The 17240-nt window shown below is 32.8% G+C and overlaps 1 protein-coding gene across 1 annotated transcript; it reads left to right on the top strand.

The window, feature by feature from the left end:
- The first annotated feature begins 3213 nt into the window (after positions 1 to 3213).
- On the top strand, positions 3214 to 16441 carry LOC137927284 (fap1 adhesin-like). The gene is made up of 4 exons (XM_068771067.1): positions 3214 to 3239; positions 7301 to 14456; positions 14845 to 15372; positions 16310 to 16441. The coding sequence occupies exons 1-4, from the start codon at positions 3214 to 3216 to the stop codon at positions 16439 to 16441; spliced, it is 7842 nt and encodes a 2613-aa protein (XP_068627168.1).
- Positions 16442 to 17240: the final 799 nt, after the last annotated feature.

The following is a 17240-nucleotide window of genomic DNA, read 5'->3' as shown; positions in this document are numbered from 1 at the left end:
ATAAATTTACAGGAAATCAATATCAGGTAAGTAGGGGGTCTACCCAACACGGAAAAACATGGCAAGGGGTCTACGACACAAAAAAGTTTGGGGAACTCTGGTCTAAATGATGATGTCGATGATGTATTTGAATGCGTTATTTGATCACACATCCAATTGCAAGGAGGTCACGTAAGCCACCTTGTCTGATGCCAGTGAACATGTTACGTTCACAATTTATTTTCGTACTAAAACATTTGATGAATCATTGTAGTCAATCACGATTTTGTTTTATTTCATCTGTGGTTCTGTATAAATAAAATATATCTAATATTTAAAATTCTCGTGTCTCGGTGTTCGAACTTGAACTCCTCCGAAACGACTTGACCGATTTTTACCAAATTTAATATGCGTATTCAGTATGTCTGAGAATCGGCTACTATCTATTTTCCATACCCCTAAGTGATAAGGGTGGTACACCCCTAAATTTTATTTTTAATTTTTTAGACAATTTTTTGGTTTTTATTTTATTATGATACAGCATACAAAAATACATACAAACCTAAATTTTCACCCCTCTACGATCAACCCTTATCTTACATTTGTTAATTAAAAACTTTAATTTTTTTTGCAAAACAACGTTTGCGGGATCGGCTAGTATTATTATGGTTTCTATTCGAAAATTAAATTTTACTTTTATCTATATATATCTAACTAGATATAGTCAATGATGGGCGACGACAACCTTCGCCCATCATTCCTATCGTTTGCTCGTAGGGTGGTGAGTGACACTGTTAATAGAAACAAAACAGTATAGATAAGCAGGTACCGAATAAACTGCACGTAAAATAACTAGTCAATTAATAATAGGAAAAATAGAATAAGAAAAGTGTAGTAATGTATTAAGAAAGCACAAACCAAACAAAACTGTGATAAAAAATAGAATATGTAAATAATAAAATAAAGAAAAAAAAATGTACCTAGCCACCTAAGAGTAATAAGATGATGGAAGGAAGGCGATGAAAGCAAGAAGGAATGAAAGAACAAAATGAAAGATGTTGTGATGGAAATAAGGTAAGAATAAAAGAAATTTAAAAGTATGACAGTGAGTGAAGAATAAAGATGAAAGATCTGAAAAACTTAATTGTAAACAAAGACCCTGATCCCAACTAATTAGGGGTACAAGAGGCCTCCAATAGCGGGGGCCATAAAAAAAACTAGGTATAGTCTCTTTTTTAATATCGGCGGAGATTCTTAATTTTAATATGTTCATTTTAACCCAGTGGTAGTGGATATAGATTTGCGATATTAGCTCTCGGATTCATTTCCCGGAATACAATTATATATAATTCACACTGTGTATTAATTATATATAATTGCATCTACTCATAAACAAGATTATGGTATGTCCCCCATAGATGTCTTTGAGAGATGGTTATGCCATATATTCGCCTACAAGTTGAAACGTCGACCATACGCTATCTCTGTCTAACGCTACGTATGTACACTGTTTTATTTAAAAAAAGAAACATATTTTCCTTTATGCTGTTACTTGAAAAAGACTACCACAATGTATTTTTAAAAAATTTCAGTTTCAAGAACGTTCTGGAAAATATATACTCGTATAAGAAAATTACGTGTTCGCACATTTGATATTTCTCTATATCATATATTTAAATACGACAAACCTGCACAAAATCTGCAGGGATAGATAGTTAACAATAATAGATAATGTAGAAAATAATATAGTAATTTTATATATAGTAATATAAATTTGTGAATCGCTTTTCTTACTATACCATCATTACGTTGTTTATTTCTGAATGCTTTGATTTATGATAGGATGACGTCTTTGTTTCTGCTCCCCTCCCCCAAAGATCTCTACTGTTGATGTACCATAATCGCAACGGTTGACAGGCGAGTTGGTGATGGTAGTGTGGTATTGTGGTACGCAAAGGATGCTGCTGCACATCCTCTTGAAACTTGTTACACTGGTAACCATATAATATTGATGCACAAAGTGTGAATTACTTTTGTAGGAGTGGTCGTAGTACGGTAGCTTCTTCTTCGGTAGCTTCTTGTGCTTCGGTAGTTCGTCGGTTGTATCTTGTTCGTCGATCGCTTCTTGTTCGTCGGTTGCTTCTTGATCTTCAGTTGCTTCTTCCTGCGTTGACCGCACCTCCGCTAGCCCTTATAATGAGCGCGGAGACTCTCAATAGCGCGATGCAGATTTTCGTTGCGTCTACTGTGGCGTCATCTGTCATGTATCTGTTTCACTGCCGCCGCCGCCATACGATTGACGGTCACGTGGGTAAGAGCTTGGTGTTTGAATGGCGCGCGATATGCACGCCACACTTTACATCGTACCCCGAGAATTGAACTAGTGACCTATGATCTCAAGTCTCGGTCCTCTATCGTTGGGCCATCACTACTCTATAGGGTGAACAAAATTCAAATCAACATTTTCAAAACTTGACACATATAACTAATTCTTCTGTATACAAGTAGGTTGTGATATCGTTAATCTTCTTACGTAGGCTTCCATCTACTTCTTTATTTGTACCCCTCATTACTCTTTTGTATTTCTATCTTGAGCATCATCTTCTCAACTCATCTATTTTTTTACTTTTTAATTTTGTATCATCTTTTATCACCTACAAAATGAACAGACGCACACGGTAGGTTAGATGGATTTAACCAGATATGTATACATATATATATATATGTAAATACATATATATATACATATATACATACATATATACATATATATATACATATATATATAAGTATTTATATATATATATATATAGTGAACAGCATAGGCGCCACTCTAGAACTTTCTGGAACATAGTTTTATTTTTCGTTTTATTCAGGTTTAGATACCAACATATATCGGCTGATAGATGTCCACTGCAAGGCAGAAACCTCCTCCAAAAACCGCCACGATGTCTGGTCTTCTGTTTCCTCGTGTCCAATGACTTCCGTGATCTTCACTATATGTCTTCTACACTTAGTGGAGATGTCACTTTAGTATCAACATTTCTCTTTATTAAGGCAAATAAATACAAATATAATGAAATATTAATTATAAATATACACGGAACCCTAATAAGAAGCAATCGATGCAATAGCCTATATGTTAGAGCTATATGCAACTGTAGTAATCATTGATAAAATTTATTGTTTCCCAATCAAGCTCTGTCCCTATTGACGTACGTTTATAATGTCATTATGAAGTTCCACTTGGTCTATAGAAAGTGAGTTTTTGTATTATTAATCTGTGATATTTTGTGATTTTTTTTTAATTATGTGATCTGTACAAACTGTGATGTGTTTCTTTTTATGATAATGTATTTCTAAATTCAAAATATCCATACGTAATCTTTTAAATGTACTTTTGTATCTTCAATTGTTTTAATATAAAGTATGATAATGCAACTGTCGATCGAAAACTCCGACAGTTGATCATTTAAAATGTAATCTAACAATGCTTGATGTGTACATTTTAATATCAACTATGTAAATGAGTCAACAAACTATGTTTCACACGTTTGTAAAACTCTTGAATGCTATTATTAAATTCATTTAGTTATATATATTTAATTTTCAAATTTGAAACTAAGTACTAAATGTTTAAGATAGTATTTTTTATCATCTTATGTGTCATAATCCATTTGTTAAAAATTATTACTCTCCCCTTATAACATATGCATTATTATATTAAATCGAAAAGGTTTTTTTATTGCTACTACTATAAAGGCCTTCTCATATCTCTATCTTTGGAAAGTAAAGAGTCGTTTAATTTAATTTAATAATTTTTTAACACTACTTTCATTTACACGCTCTTCTTGCAATATGTTTATAATCTTTCGTACTTTATCTTTCTTTCTATATTTCTTTTGCCTTTCATTCGATATCATTCATTCCTCAAATCGTTCATCAGTTTTACATTTCATTATTTTGATTATACAATTCATTTTTATTATGCTTTATTCGCTATATTATTGTTTACACTCTTTCTTATTTTTAGTTTATTCTTTTATTTCTAATGATTGCTTTATCTGCAATTTTAATGCAAAGTTCGATGAATATTGGTCTCTTTTCGTGATCTTTTATTAGCGATATTAACTCTTCGCAGATTTCGAAAAGGTTACGCTCCTGTCGAATCATCTTTGGAATTCCTTTTTTTTTCTCGTGAGGAAATCCTGAATGTGATACCTCTCTTCTGATGGGTAAACGAAAGGTTTATGTCGAACTCCTACTAATCCTACTAACACCACACGGTCTTCAACAGCTTTTGTTGAAACTACGGGAATGCTTTCGCATGCTACAGCAATTTCAACGGCATTGGCTCAGTGCCTGAACTTACCTGAGGTTGATCACTCCGAATCCATCATCAAGGCCATGTTGGAGAAAGGCGCTGTAACACCTTCCGACGTCCAGATCTCCTCCTGAGGATTGAAAGCTCAGATGTTCTTTCTCTTTTCACAGCCTCCTTCATACATCTGAACTCTGAAATTCCTCTCCTAGCAATTAAATTGCCCACCCGTGGGGTACGAGCCCAACGTTGGTAAACACTGGTCTTATATATCTTGTGAAAATTTGATATACATTTTTTTGTATTATTCATTTTGAATCATTAATAAAAAATCGAGCTTAATTAAATTAAAATTAGTTTCAGATTAAACTTTCACATAATGGCATAATTCTATTTAAAGCAACAAGTGTTCCAAACGTGACTTTTTCTTCTGCAATAAATTCTGAATGTTTTTTTTTATTCTCATTTACACTATATCTTTAGTGCAGTTATTAGAGAATTTAATTGTGATTTTTTTGTTTGCACTGTCATCGAATTTTCTTACGAATGAGGTTTAATATATTTTTAGAACTATGAATCATATATCTATATCTTTTTATTTCTCCATATATTACGACATTTTGATGTGCCTTTATTTATTTATATTTAAATGAACTAAAAAGGTTTTAATGCGAATTGTGTAGACCAGTATTTTTACATTAATACAAAGAGTCTGTGATAAAAACAATTTGTGATGGTTCATATAAAAACTGTGATCCAGGAATGTAGATAAAGGAAGGAAGGAGATTCAGATATTATATGAAGCGTAAAAGGAACCAATAAAAGACAATGCGAAGGACGAAAGAGAATGTTGAGTGAAAATTTAAAAATTGATTTTATCCGAATTTGTTACGTCCCTGCACCACAAAAAGCAGGAAAGAACGAAAAGTTCCCCGAAACGTGGGAAATTTTCCTAAAAAAGGAAAGTTTGATGTGTCTTGTTCCATCTATTTATAATTCTCACGCTCTCCCCTGCAACATTTATATCTTTTATATTAATGCGAAAGGATTAAACTCGTGTAAATTAAAGAAATTTCTTCTCTTAACAATCAAATTACCTCCCTGTGGGGTGTGGATGTTACATTAGGAAACAATTGTCTAAGATATCTATGTATTAGTAACTTTTTATGACGAAATTTTTTATTAATAATTTTTTTATTCGCATTTGATTATTAACTAATTGTGTAGATGAAAACGTGATTGAGCTTGCTGTGGGCTCTTCTGAGATCAGGATGCGTTTGGAAACCTCATAGCTTTAGGTTTAAGATGTCTTTACAGGGGAAGACATTCTGTTTCCCGATTCCATCAAATTAGACTGTTTCTCCCAATCCTATTGATGTAAATCAGAAAGAAAGAAAATTTGTTATAATTTTCTCAAAATGTTTAATTATTAATAACAGTGTTTCGATCGTACACCAGAGTAATTAATTAATAAAAATAACGTCACGTGCTAGTAAATGATTATGTATCATTTAAATGTATTTGAATTTTTTGTTATGATTATTTTTTAATCATAAAAGATGATACTCTAGACCAGTGATTCCTAAAGTGGTCTATATCGACCCCCAGGGGTCTAAGACAACCTGCAAAGGGTCTACGTCATCGAAAAAATATTTGGGGGTCCATGAAATGAAAATGGTGGTCCACGATAGTGGACCTCAACACATACACTGATAGTACCTATTTACTTACTATATTCCTAACATACTATATACATAAAACATTTACATAAAAGTACCTACGAGATTTAAGATTAACCCTTACAAAATTGACGCCAAATGTTGATAATTTATTATTAAAGCATCAGGTTCATCCTTCTCACTAAAAATATTGGCTTATTGCTTATGTTATTTTATTTATAGTTCATTTTATGTTTATTTAATGTTACGTATATTTTACATAACAGATACAAAATTTTATTTTGAGTAGTTTTAATTTAAATTCAATTAATAAATGTATAAATTAACATGTGTTTTTACTGAAGTGGTATTTTGAGTAGTTTTAATTAATAAATATATAAATTAACATGCGTTTTTAATTTAAGTTTTTAACACTAAACTTCACTACAGTTAGAAATTTACAGGAAATCAATATCAGGTAAGTAAGGGGTCAAACCAACACGAAAAAACATGGCAAGGGGTCTACGACACAAAAAAGTTTGGGGTACTCTGCTCTAGATTTATAGTACAAAGTCCTTAGACAGTGGTGATGTTATTTTTTGACAACGTGTCACTGGTACGATATATTACAGTATCTTGGTAACGAACCTTGGTAATTTTCCATAATTTTAGCTGAAAGAAGCCCACAGCTGGACATAAGCCTTCTCTATATATTTCCATTAAAACCAGTTGTAAGCGGTTTGCATCCAGCTTAGCTAGCGTTGAATGAACATCCTATGCTGTGTTTGCCGGACTATAGCCTCTAGAATAAAGTTCACCAAACTTTTTTGTATCGTAGACCCCTTGCCATGTTTTTCCGTGTTGGGTAGACCCCCTACTTACCTGATATTGAATTGCTGTAAATTTCTAACTGTAGTGAAGTTTAGTGTTAAAAAATTAAAGTAAAAACACATGTTAATTTATACATTTATTAATTGAATTTAAATTAAAACTATTCAAAATACTACTTCTGGGTACTTTTATAAATAATGTAAATGTTTTGATATTATAAGATACGAGTAGTATGATTTAAGTAAATAGGTACTATCAGTGTACGTGTATCCACTATCGTGGACCCCCATTTTCATTTCATGGACCCCCAAACTTTTTTCCGCTGACATAGACCCCTTGCAGGTTGTCATAGACCCCTAGGGGTTGATATAGACCACTTTGGGAATCACTGCTCTAGAACCTTAAGGCTTAAGGGGTAAATTTCTGCGAAGTATCGTGCCTAACCATTGCTTGTTCAACCTGCTAATCCTTTATTGTACCTTTCACTAATAACATATTTGTTTGTTTACAGTGGGCGGTACGAATCGGTTGTAGACGACAATCCAACGAGAATCGAATCTATAGACCAAGGAGTTTCAGACCGGACTTCGCCGCCCATCGAGGTATTCATAGAGGTACCTCGCTTCATCGAGTCAACAATTGTAAACGAAACTGACACAGAAACTTCCTTAACAACACTAAAACAACCTCGAAAGGAATTTCGTCCTTTTTCGAAACAATTCTTTGATACAATACTACATGAAAAATTTCCTAATCCCATTTCCAACGACGATGCATCTAACCAACACAACTTCAATTCGAATACGAAATTTAAACTACCCATTTCCAATGAATACGATCCGGAAGGAAAAAATATTAAATCCTCGCATAAAGAACAAAGAACGAAGAAGATAAATAAAGTAAAAGAAGAAATGATAGTAGAGGATAAACAAAGAGATTTAAACGAAATATCGTATGATAAAACAAATGCTAAATATGTTAATGGTGAAACAGATTATTTTGAAACCGATAATCACATTTTGAAAAATGAACTAGATAATATTGTAGATGATGTAAAAATCACTGCCAGAAACATAATAAAAAGAAGTATAGAAAAAGCGTTAAACGCCGGTGAAGGTATAATAAAAGAAATTGACACTAAAATAAAAAAGAAAGATGTGTGTCAATCAGAAATAGAGACTTCAAAACAGTTTTTATCAAACGAAAAACTACAACAAGAAATCATATCAAATACAACGCACTCAAACACTGAAGAGAAACTGAGCGACATTACCACGTCAGTTAAAGAAACTGTGGAGTTATACGAAAAGATCGATTTAAAACCACAAGAAACTACTATCGAAGAGATAATTGAAGACGAAAGAAAGCAGTTCCTGTTGCAAGAAATCAAAGAAACCATTGAAATTGGATCTGTAAGAAAGAAATCGCTTATATTTGAAAATGACGGTGAGAAAATAATCGATGCAAGCAAAACTAAAGATGCTTCTAGAAGATATCGACAAGAATCGGTTGATAAAAAAATAAGATTGTCTAAGTATCTCGCTCAAAGAGAAGCATACTCAATAGGTTTAAAAACAATAGCAAACATTAGAAACATAGAAAAGTCAACGTTCCATTCAACGCTTTTAAAGAAATTTTTCCTTTACTTTACTAATATTATGGTCGCTATTGCAAGGCTTATACCAAAAAGTAAATTATATTCATTCGAGTATTTAAAAACAAATAGATCCATCCAGCGTAAAGAATCAAAAACAAATGCTGGTTTCAAAATCCTTGATCAAAATAAAACTACTTATGATACCACAGTCCATAATTATGAAGAAAATCAACAGGTTGATGAAAATGAAACAATAAGAAGAAGGTTGTCAGGTTGTGAAATGGCTCAGATGGTGTTAAGAAAACCAAAAGATTTGACTCAAAGAATGGAAACAGTTATCACAGAGTTTCAAAGAAAATTGAATATAAAAGATTCACGTTATAAAAGGCATAATGAAAGAAGATCAAAAAGTTGCAGTCGGATAGAAGAAATGTGTAAAATAAAAGATCGCTTTGAGTGGCTAAATGAGATGAATACTGAAGAACGGGAGCAAGTGAAAAAGGATATCAAACTTGCTGCTTTAGATGCAGCAAGGAGAGTATTGGAGAATCGTAGAGCACTAAATTATTCTAGTGAGAACGAATATAAACCTGAGGAAGGTTTAACATACATCGCTATCGTGGAGTCGCATGTATATACAAATAAAAATGCCATCTTTAATGATTACATTTCTAGATTTAAAACAGAAACAAGTAGTATTTTAGATGTAAATGATTACACAAAAGAAGAGTTTTTAGGCACATGTTCTAAATTGTTAAATAATTCTAAAAATAGAAACTCAATCTATTTTGTACAAGATGATAGAGCTTACATAGATGAAGGTATATCTGAATATTTAGATGTAGCTGAAGACACTGTCTTTAGAACAGACTATGTGGCAACTGTTACTGTCGAATATAAACATGTTCCTATAATTATAGAAAAAAATGAAATCGTCACAAATCATGCTGTATCTAATCTAAACACAATAACAGCCACAAGTTCTGAACAAATAAACAATGTCATTGAAGTAAATGTAGGTACATACACAGTACCAATTGTTGAAGAAAATGAAATAAGAAAGATTCAGGATGTATGTAAAGCGATTGACGAAGAAGTAAAAACTATTTCGGACGAGATTAAAGATTCTGTCGTTATTACAGAAATAATAGAGGATGTACCAACAGTAACCATACAACCGGAAGAATTAAAAACAGCTCAAGCTGTAGGAAAAGAGACTTTAAGACAGATTAGTGCAGTATTTAGTGAAGCAGCTGAAGTGGAAAGTGAACATTTTAATAATGAAAATGTACATATTTCATTAGTCGAAGACGAAAAGCTGCTAGCTGCACAAATCGTTAATCAGATACCTTCTGAAGAAAATTACACTTTACTAGACCAAGTTGAAATAGATTCTGTAAAGGAATTATCAAGCAGTATGGTGACCAACGATTTAACTACGGTTAAAGTTATGGGTCAAAGTGTTATTAATCAAATAAATATTGATTTTGATACTGTAGAAAGCAAAGAAACTAAAAACGTGAGTGATGAAATACAAATGATTATTCCAAACACTGAAGCAAAAGAACTGACAAAGGTTAAATCCGTTAATATAGCAACATTACAACACACAAATCAGATTTTCAACGAGTCTATCAATGAGACTACAATAATAGGATCTTCTAAAGAACTACCAGCAGTTACCTTAGAAGCAAAAAAATTAAGTAAAGCTCATGTTGTCGGAAAAGAAATTATAACCCAAACTAACGTAGATTTAACAGAAGCTTCTACTTTTGATAAAAAAATAAATTACAAAGAAGAAAAATTAATGATTGCAAATGTTGAACCAGAATTTATCACTGCAAATATTGTTCAAGCAAACGTTCGTGAAAATACCTTCGAATTCAACAGTACTAATAAAAACTTGGTTGAAGTTAAAGAATCAACTCAGACTACTATTAATGTTGAAGAAACGGCTGAATTGTTAATCGAAAACAAAATGGCAGTTATCATAGAAAAAGGAAATCATGCGAAAGAGAGATTAATCAATAGTGCCTTAATAGAAGAAGTAACTACAGAGTTTAATCAAGTTGATTTAGACTCAGTGAAAATTAATCAAAATTTTGTAGAAATCGCTACATCTTCTCTTGAAATAAGAGATCTAGCAAAAGTTGATTGTATTTGTATATCGACTGTATCGCACATTATAATTAATTATGAAGAACCAACATTTATTGAAACTAAATTGAGTATAGAACCAGAAGAAATTGCATCGTCACTGGAAATCAGAGAAACATTTAAAATCCAAATAATAAATAATGCTACAATCCAATATATTACTGTAGATTTAGATAAAACTGATGATCTTCCAATTGATAAAATAGAAGCAGCATTAGCAACAATGAGTCTAGAAAAACAAGAATTTGTAATTGTCAGACCTATATGTACCCCTGTGGCCACTCAAACTATATTAATATTGGACGAAGTCGAAAGTTTTGATTCAAACTTTATAAATGGAGAAATTGTAAATGTCACTGAAGAACTAAGAGACTATTTTATATCACAATCCTTCTGTACTCCAAACTATCAAGAGATGATTATGAATGAAGAAGCATTTGAAATTCATATCGACAAGTTTGCCGAAGAATTTCCTGCTATAAGTTCGGTACCTGACGAACTATTGACCATTTTTGGCACGACAATACCTTTCGTTGAACACATAAGCATTAATTTTATAGAAACCGAAGCAATAGACAATGAATCTTTACATTATCAAGTAGAAACTGCAATATGTGATGTGGAAGCAAATGAATTTACATCAGCCTTAGCTATTTGTTTTTCAATATGCCTTTCAACAGAATTATTTTTAGAAGAAAGTAATGTACTAAATGTAGAAGAATTTGAAAAAGAATTTACAACAATATGTGTAGAACCTAATGTATTTTTAATAACTTTTCCAATTGCGACACCCGTTTTACAACAAACCAGTACAACCTATGCTGAAACACAGTGTTTATTAATTGAAGATTTTAAAACAGAAAAGGCTGAAACTACTGAAGTTGGTAACGTATTTGCAAAGACTTTGGCCATGTGTGTTGTTATCTGTCGACTTATTGAATTAAAATTAGAAGAAATTGTCGCTTTTGAAATACAGCTAATGAAAGAACAAGTTGCGACCAGCAGTCTAGAGCCCCAAATTTTGGGTAAAGTTTTGCCAATTTCAACACCTGTTTATAGTGTAACCATTACAAATTATAATGAAACGCAATATTTAGACATAAAGGAAGTTCAGAAAGAAAGCGCTGAAACATCCGAAGAAGAAAACGTGTTTGTAAAAGCATTGGCGACTTGCATCGCTATCAGTCTAACATTTGAATTAGTTTTAGACAAATGCGAAATATTTACTGTTGATGAGGTAGATAAACAATTTACTTCAGTTATTTCGATGCCTCAATATTTATTCACGTCTTTACCATTATGTACACCAGTCTATAAAGAAGCTATTGTGATAGGTGAAGAAACACAGATTCTAGAAATTGAAAATATTCAAAAATACAATTCCGAAATAACTGTTGAAAGTAGCAAATTCATTTCCATAATAGCAAGATGTTTTGCCGTATGTAGAGATATAAGCATAGATTTAGAAGAAAGTCGTATATTTACTCAAGAAGCTTTTAAAACAGAATCAGTTGATTTAATCGAACAGTCGAAATATTTAGTATCAGGTCTATCTACTGGTATATCTATTATATCTCAAACTAGCACCACTTATAACATAGCTGAGGAGATGATAATAGAAACTCCTCAAACAGAAGAAGCAAAACTCTCAATCGAAATAAAAGATTTTATGTATGCACTTCCAATGTGTATATCGGAAAGTGAAAATATTAGCGTCGATTTAATAGAATCTATTAATTTTGAAGTTGAAAACATTGAAGAAGTAAATGCTCTAAGTAGTTTAGAACCAAATTTCTTCGTTAGCACAATATCGATATGTACACCAACATTAATATCTACAACTTTACCTGTTCATGAAGTAGTCAATCTAGATCAAGAACTTATCACGGAGATCACAGCGTTGTCGTCTCTAGAAACGGAAGACTACGTAAGAACTCTTGCAATATGTCAATCTACTGCAGGTGAAGTAGATATTGTATTTTACGAGGTGAAGAATTATGACTTTTCCTACAACGTCACGGAAGAACATGCAGATATCGATGTAGAGATCAATCAATACAAATCAATTCTACCTATTAACATATCAACTGTAAAATGGATGACTTATGATTTTGATGTCGTTGAAAACCTTAAGGATTTAGAAAGAAAAGAGGAACACGTTTCATATAAAATTTCTAAAGAAGATTCTGAAATCGCTCTAGCAATTGCTAAAGCTACAGCAGAAGATAAACGTGTTAGTTTGTATTCAGTTGATAAAAGCATAGATTATAAATCACAAAGAGAAACAGCAGTAGAAACAATAGAAGATAATATGTTAAACATTGCATCTTCAAATATTGAAGCTATTCATACGATAGTCGCGCAAAAACAAGATGAAAATCTTATAACTGATATCAAAAGAGAACATGTTAGTTTAATAGAGAGCCGTCATCACGTTGACTCATATATTAGTACACAAGCTACAATTAAAGACGAGGATAACAATCAATCGATAACTAAAGAAGCAAATTTAAATTTAACCCTTCGTAAAAAGTCGAAAGAAAAGTTAGCAGGTACATATGAATCATCTTCTGAGCTGTATTTGTTTAAAATACCGCTAATTAATGAATCTGTTACTGAGACTATTGAAGAAACTCTGCATATCAGAAAGGTAGGTTCAAAGAAATCACTAGTTGAAGAGGAATGTCAGGAAAATATAATAAAAATGGCGGTTGAAGACTTAGAAGAAGAATCCGGTGTTACTATTCAAGATATAACTGATTTGGAAGAGAACACTGAAGAATATTTAGATCAAACAGTTATTGAAGAAATTGACAATGCTCAAGAACTAACTCAAGATATGGAATTAAAATATTTGATGAAAAACAAAAAAAATCAGCAACAAAATGCAAATACAGAAGAATCTGCAGCTTTAACAATTATTAGAAAAGAAGAAGTTGATGTCGTTCACCCTGTATTGAAAAGTTATGACGAAGATAATTTAATAATCAAGGAAGTAATAGATGTGACTGAGTCTTCTGATGCAGCTAATTACAAATCTCAAAAAACTGCATCTCAGTCTACAGCAACTAATCTGCAAGCTGTACGTTCTGCACAAACAGAAATTAGTACAGAAGATTTCAATGAACGATCATCAGTTTGTAAATCCAAAAAATCTTCAATCATGTCCTCAAAAATCAATGTACAAGCCGTACATTCTGCTCAACAAGACATTGGTATAGCAGAATTTAATGAACAATCATCAGTACATAAATCCAAAAAATCATCGTCTCAGTCTTCAGAAATCAATCTGCAAACTATACGTTCTGCGCAGAGAGAAATTGGAACTAAAGAATACATTGAACAATCATCATCAAATAGCTCTGAGACACTTTCTACAAGAAATGTAAGTTCTGCTTCTCAAGATAGTTCTGTCTCAACCGTCATTGCTGCATCTGTCACAAAAGTATCCACTTCTGCAGAAGCAAATAAGATGTCTAGCGGAATGACTATCAACACCAATACCACGAAAGAGCTATCTGAAGAAAGACAAAGTATAAAAGACAAAGAAGTTACTGAAGTTCAATCGCCTTCTAGCCCGCCCACACCATTGACAGACGAATACATATTCAGACTCGTTGCACCGCTTCCAAAAAGCAGAGGAACCACACCCATTCCAATAGATTTAAACTCTGAAAGCTCAGAAAATTCTATCGAAGAAGATCCACATATAGTAAAGAAAAACCTTGTACCAACTATAGAGAATGTGACAATTGAAAGAGTTACATACAGTCCACCACTTCCAACACCACCAACAAGTCCTGGTTCCCCTCCGGTTTACACGAAACCCGGTTTAAATGGCGGTTCAAAGTGTTTACCACGATATATTAAACCAGGACTGAGAGGTGGTTCCGATAGACCGCCAATAACTAAGGTATGCCTTTCATTTGATTCTAAATTTAACTTTAATTCTACATTTAACATCTAAAGGAATACATTTGTTTTCACTAAATAAGGGTTTGTACGCGCACACGATGGTGGCTGTGGAAAACCTCGCATGAGTGTATTCGTTTCTTCTTGATAACGTGGGAAGTGACTTTTTAAAACCATGTACTAATTACAATTTTGATCAATCGCATTCTGTAAATGTAGTCATCACCAATAATGCCCGCAACATAGCGGTTAGTAAATATGGAACGTTGTCTCGTGAACGCTACAGATAAATTAATTATTTATAAAACTCGTTGAAGATTACATCAGTTTTATTTATTAAATTTAATAAATATAATTTCCATTTGTATTCATTTCTGATTTTTTTTTAGGAGGAAATATTAGAAGTGCAAAAACTTTCATCACTTCTCACGTCAGCTATCACCGAAACTCTGAAAGATATTGAAAAATATAAAAAAGAAGTTGGATTGCTGAAACAACAAAAAGATAAAGAAGACTTTCAAGCTATAATGGAAGCTGATGATACAACAAAGGCTGATGTAGAACAGGTAGTGCAACAGAATGTTTCAATAACAGGAGAACATTCAAAAGAAGTCTATGATATTGAAGGTCAAAGTAAAGGTTTCTGTAATGTAAATAAAGAAGAAAATCAAGAAACCAAGACTGAAGGTGTTGTGCTACCTAAAAGTGAAGATATTTCAGTAAAAATCGAGGAATGTATCGTGTCGGAAGATGTTGAAGATAAAACTGTGACAGAAATGGAAACTGACAAATGCTTAGTTGAATTTCCCCTTGAAACTAGTAACGAAAATGATCTAGATGAAAAAGACAAGCATCCGAAAATTGTTGTTGAGTCACAGGAAATTTTAACGGCTATTAAAGAAGAGGAACTCAACCAGGTATTTAAATATTGATATAATTTTATAAGTAAAATTACCGTTAATTTTTTTAGCAAAAACAGCGTGTACTAATTTTATATTAACTCCAGAAAGTTTTTACCTGCAGAAGGTTTTTATTTAATCAATTTGTGAGTTTATTCCTCTGTCATAGTTCTCAAGCAAGCGTTTTTACTTATGATCAATCTTAAACTTGCTTGCAATATCTGGACTAGCATTTATTTTTTAATTACTTTCATCAAAATTCATGATTTTACTGTGACATATACTAGATGTATTACTTGGGACAAGTTAAATTTGTATTTTAAACCCAATAAAGTAAGGTTTTTTAAATTCAATCAACATAACTTTGTAATTGACAGTATATGTCCTTAAACTTGAATTTTAAATAATTTTTCTTAAATGTCTTTTAAACATTCAAATATATAAAACGAATTTCTTATGTCATACGAATGTCCTTGAAATATCAAAAAAAAAATCAGCCTGATGACAAATCATCCGATTCGCATAGATTTTGTCTCTTTGACGATGAAATGATTTCTAGCAGCAAATTATCGCTGGAACGATGTCGGTGATAAGAAAATGTTACATTAGTATATATAGGTATGTTGTTATTAGTATATATTAGTATATATATGCGTCCAAAAACGCTTCAAATATTCCCTATATTATTTGTGGCGGTCATACGCCGTTCGACAGCTCCTGAGGACCGACTTCCCGCGAACACACGTTTTATGCAACACTCCCTTAAAGTGTACGAGAGGGACGCCAAATGGAACGCCCTCATTCTCACATATAAATAGAAGTCATTTTTCGAAATAAACTCACTCTCAATCGAAACGTTTTTCTTTTAACACGCAACCCTAAATTGGTAACCCAAAACAGCCGTCAACGTTAAATATTAATAACAAATGAACTTTTAAAATGCTTATTGTTCTAGGAAGAGAAGCAAAAAATAATTGACGATGATACTACAATTAAAGAATCAATAGCTGACGAAGATGTCGCTGCAGATCTGGAAGTTGCTAGTAAGTATAAAAGGAAAAAACCCCTGCTAAAAACACTCACATAAACAAAGAACACAGACAAAAGCAAGCGCATTTCCCTCTTTTTTTTGGGTATGCTCGGAATTTCGCTGCAAGATCTAGTCAGATATAAGGAGATCCGTAGATGAACATAAATAACTGACAAAGTATTGGCAAATTGAATTGTCAGTAGCCAAACTAGGAACGCACAACGAATGGCCAATGGAGGATGGAAGGTTCTGGAATGGAGACTACAGATTGTACGACGTCCATTCACATGGTAAACCAGCAAACTTTTGTTAAAGCTGTCGGAAGACGCTGAATGTAGACCGCATTTAACCTTTGAAAATCTTTAAATATTTAAGGGAATCAGGCGTTACCTTGCGAAAGTCCATCCTAAGTAAGAAAAGGACCAATATTTAGCCACTTCCGCACATGTAGTGGTAGTCGTGCAACAAAGTGCACTGACCGCCAGCTAGCTGATAAATGCGTATGCGGCAAACAATGCGAATCACACAACCGCCGCCGCCAAATCACTCAACACGTGTTTCACCCCTCCACGGGGCATCTTCAGGAGTTATGTTACACCGATTAGTGCCAAACACAGCATGTATGTGCACTTTGTTGCACGACTACCACGGCATGTGCGGAAGTGGCTAAATATTGGTACCTTTTCTTACTTTGAAAATCTATTGGTGAGAACTATATTTAGTGATCGTTCTGTGGCTGAAATGATGATGAAAATGATGATTTACTTCTCAATCTTGAATCACGGTAAAGGAACAAGAATAAAATTATAAGCAAGAGTGATAAAGAAGCTGTGATATTAGAAATGTAAACTAATTG

The sequence above is a fragment of the Battus philenor genome, unplaced genomic scaffold, assembly GCF_028537555.1.
Source record: "Battus philenor isolate CCGP_79_NKW_IND1 unplaced genomic scaffold, ilBatPhil1.0.hap1 SCAF_30, whole genome shotgun sequence".
In the NCBI taxonomy this organism is placed as follows: Eukaryota; Metazoa; Arthropoda; class Insecta; order Lepidoptera; family Papilionidae; genus Battus; species Battus philenor.
Note: the sequence above shows the minus strand (reverse complement) of the source record. Positions and strands in the feature narration are given on the sequence as shown.

Coding starts and splice junctions, on each gene's coding strand:
- LOC137927284 (XM_068771067.1), top strand. CDS start 3,214: ATGAAGTTCCACTTGGTCTATAGAAA. Junction 14,457..14,844: donor ATAGACCGCCAATAACTAAG/GTATGCCTTTCA, acceptor ATTTTTTTTTAG/GAGGAAATATTAGAAGTGCA. Junction 15,373..16,309: donor AAGAAGAGGAACTCAACCAG/GTATTTAAATAT, acceptor TTATTGTTCTAG/GAAGAGAAGCAAAAAATAAT.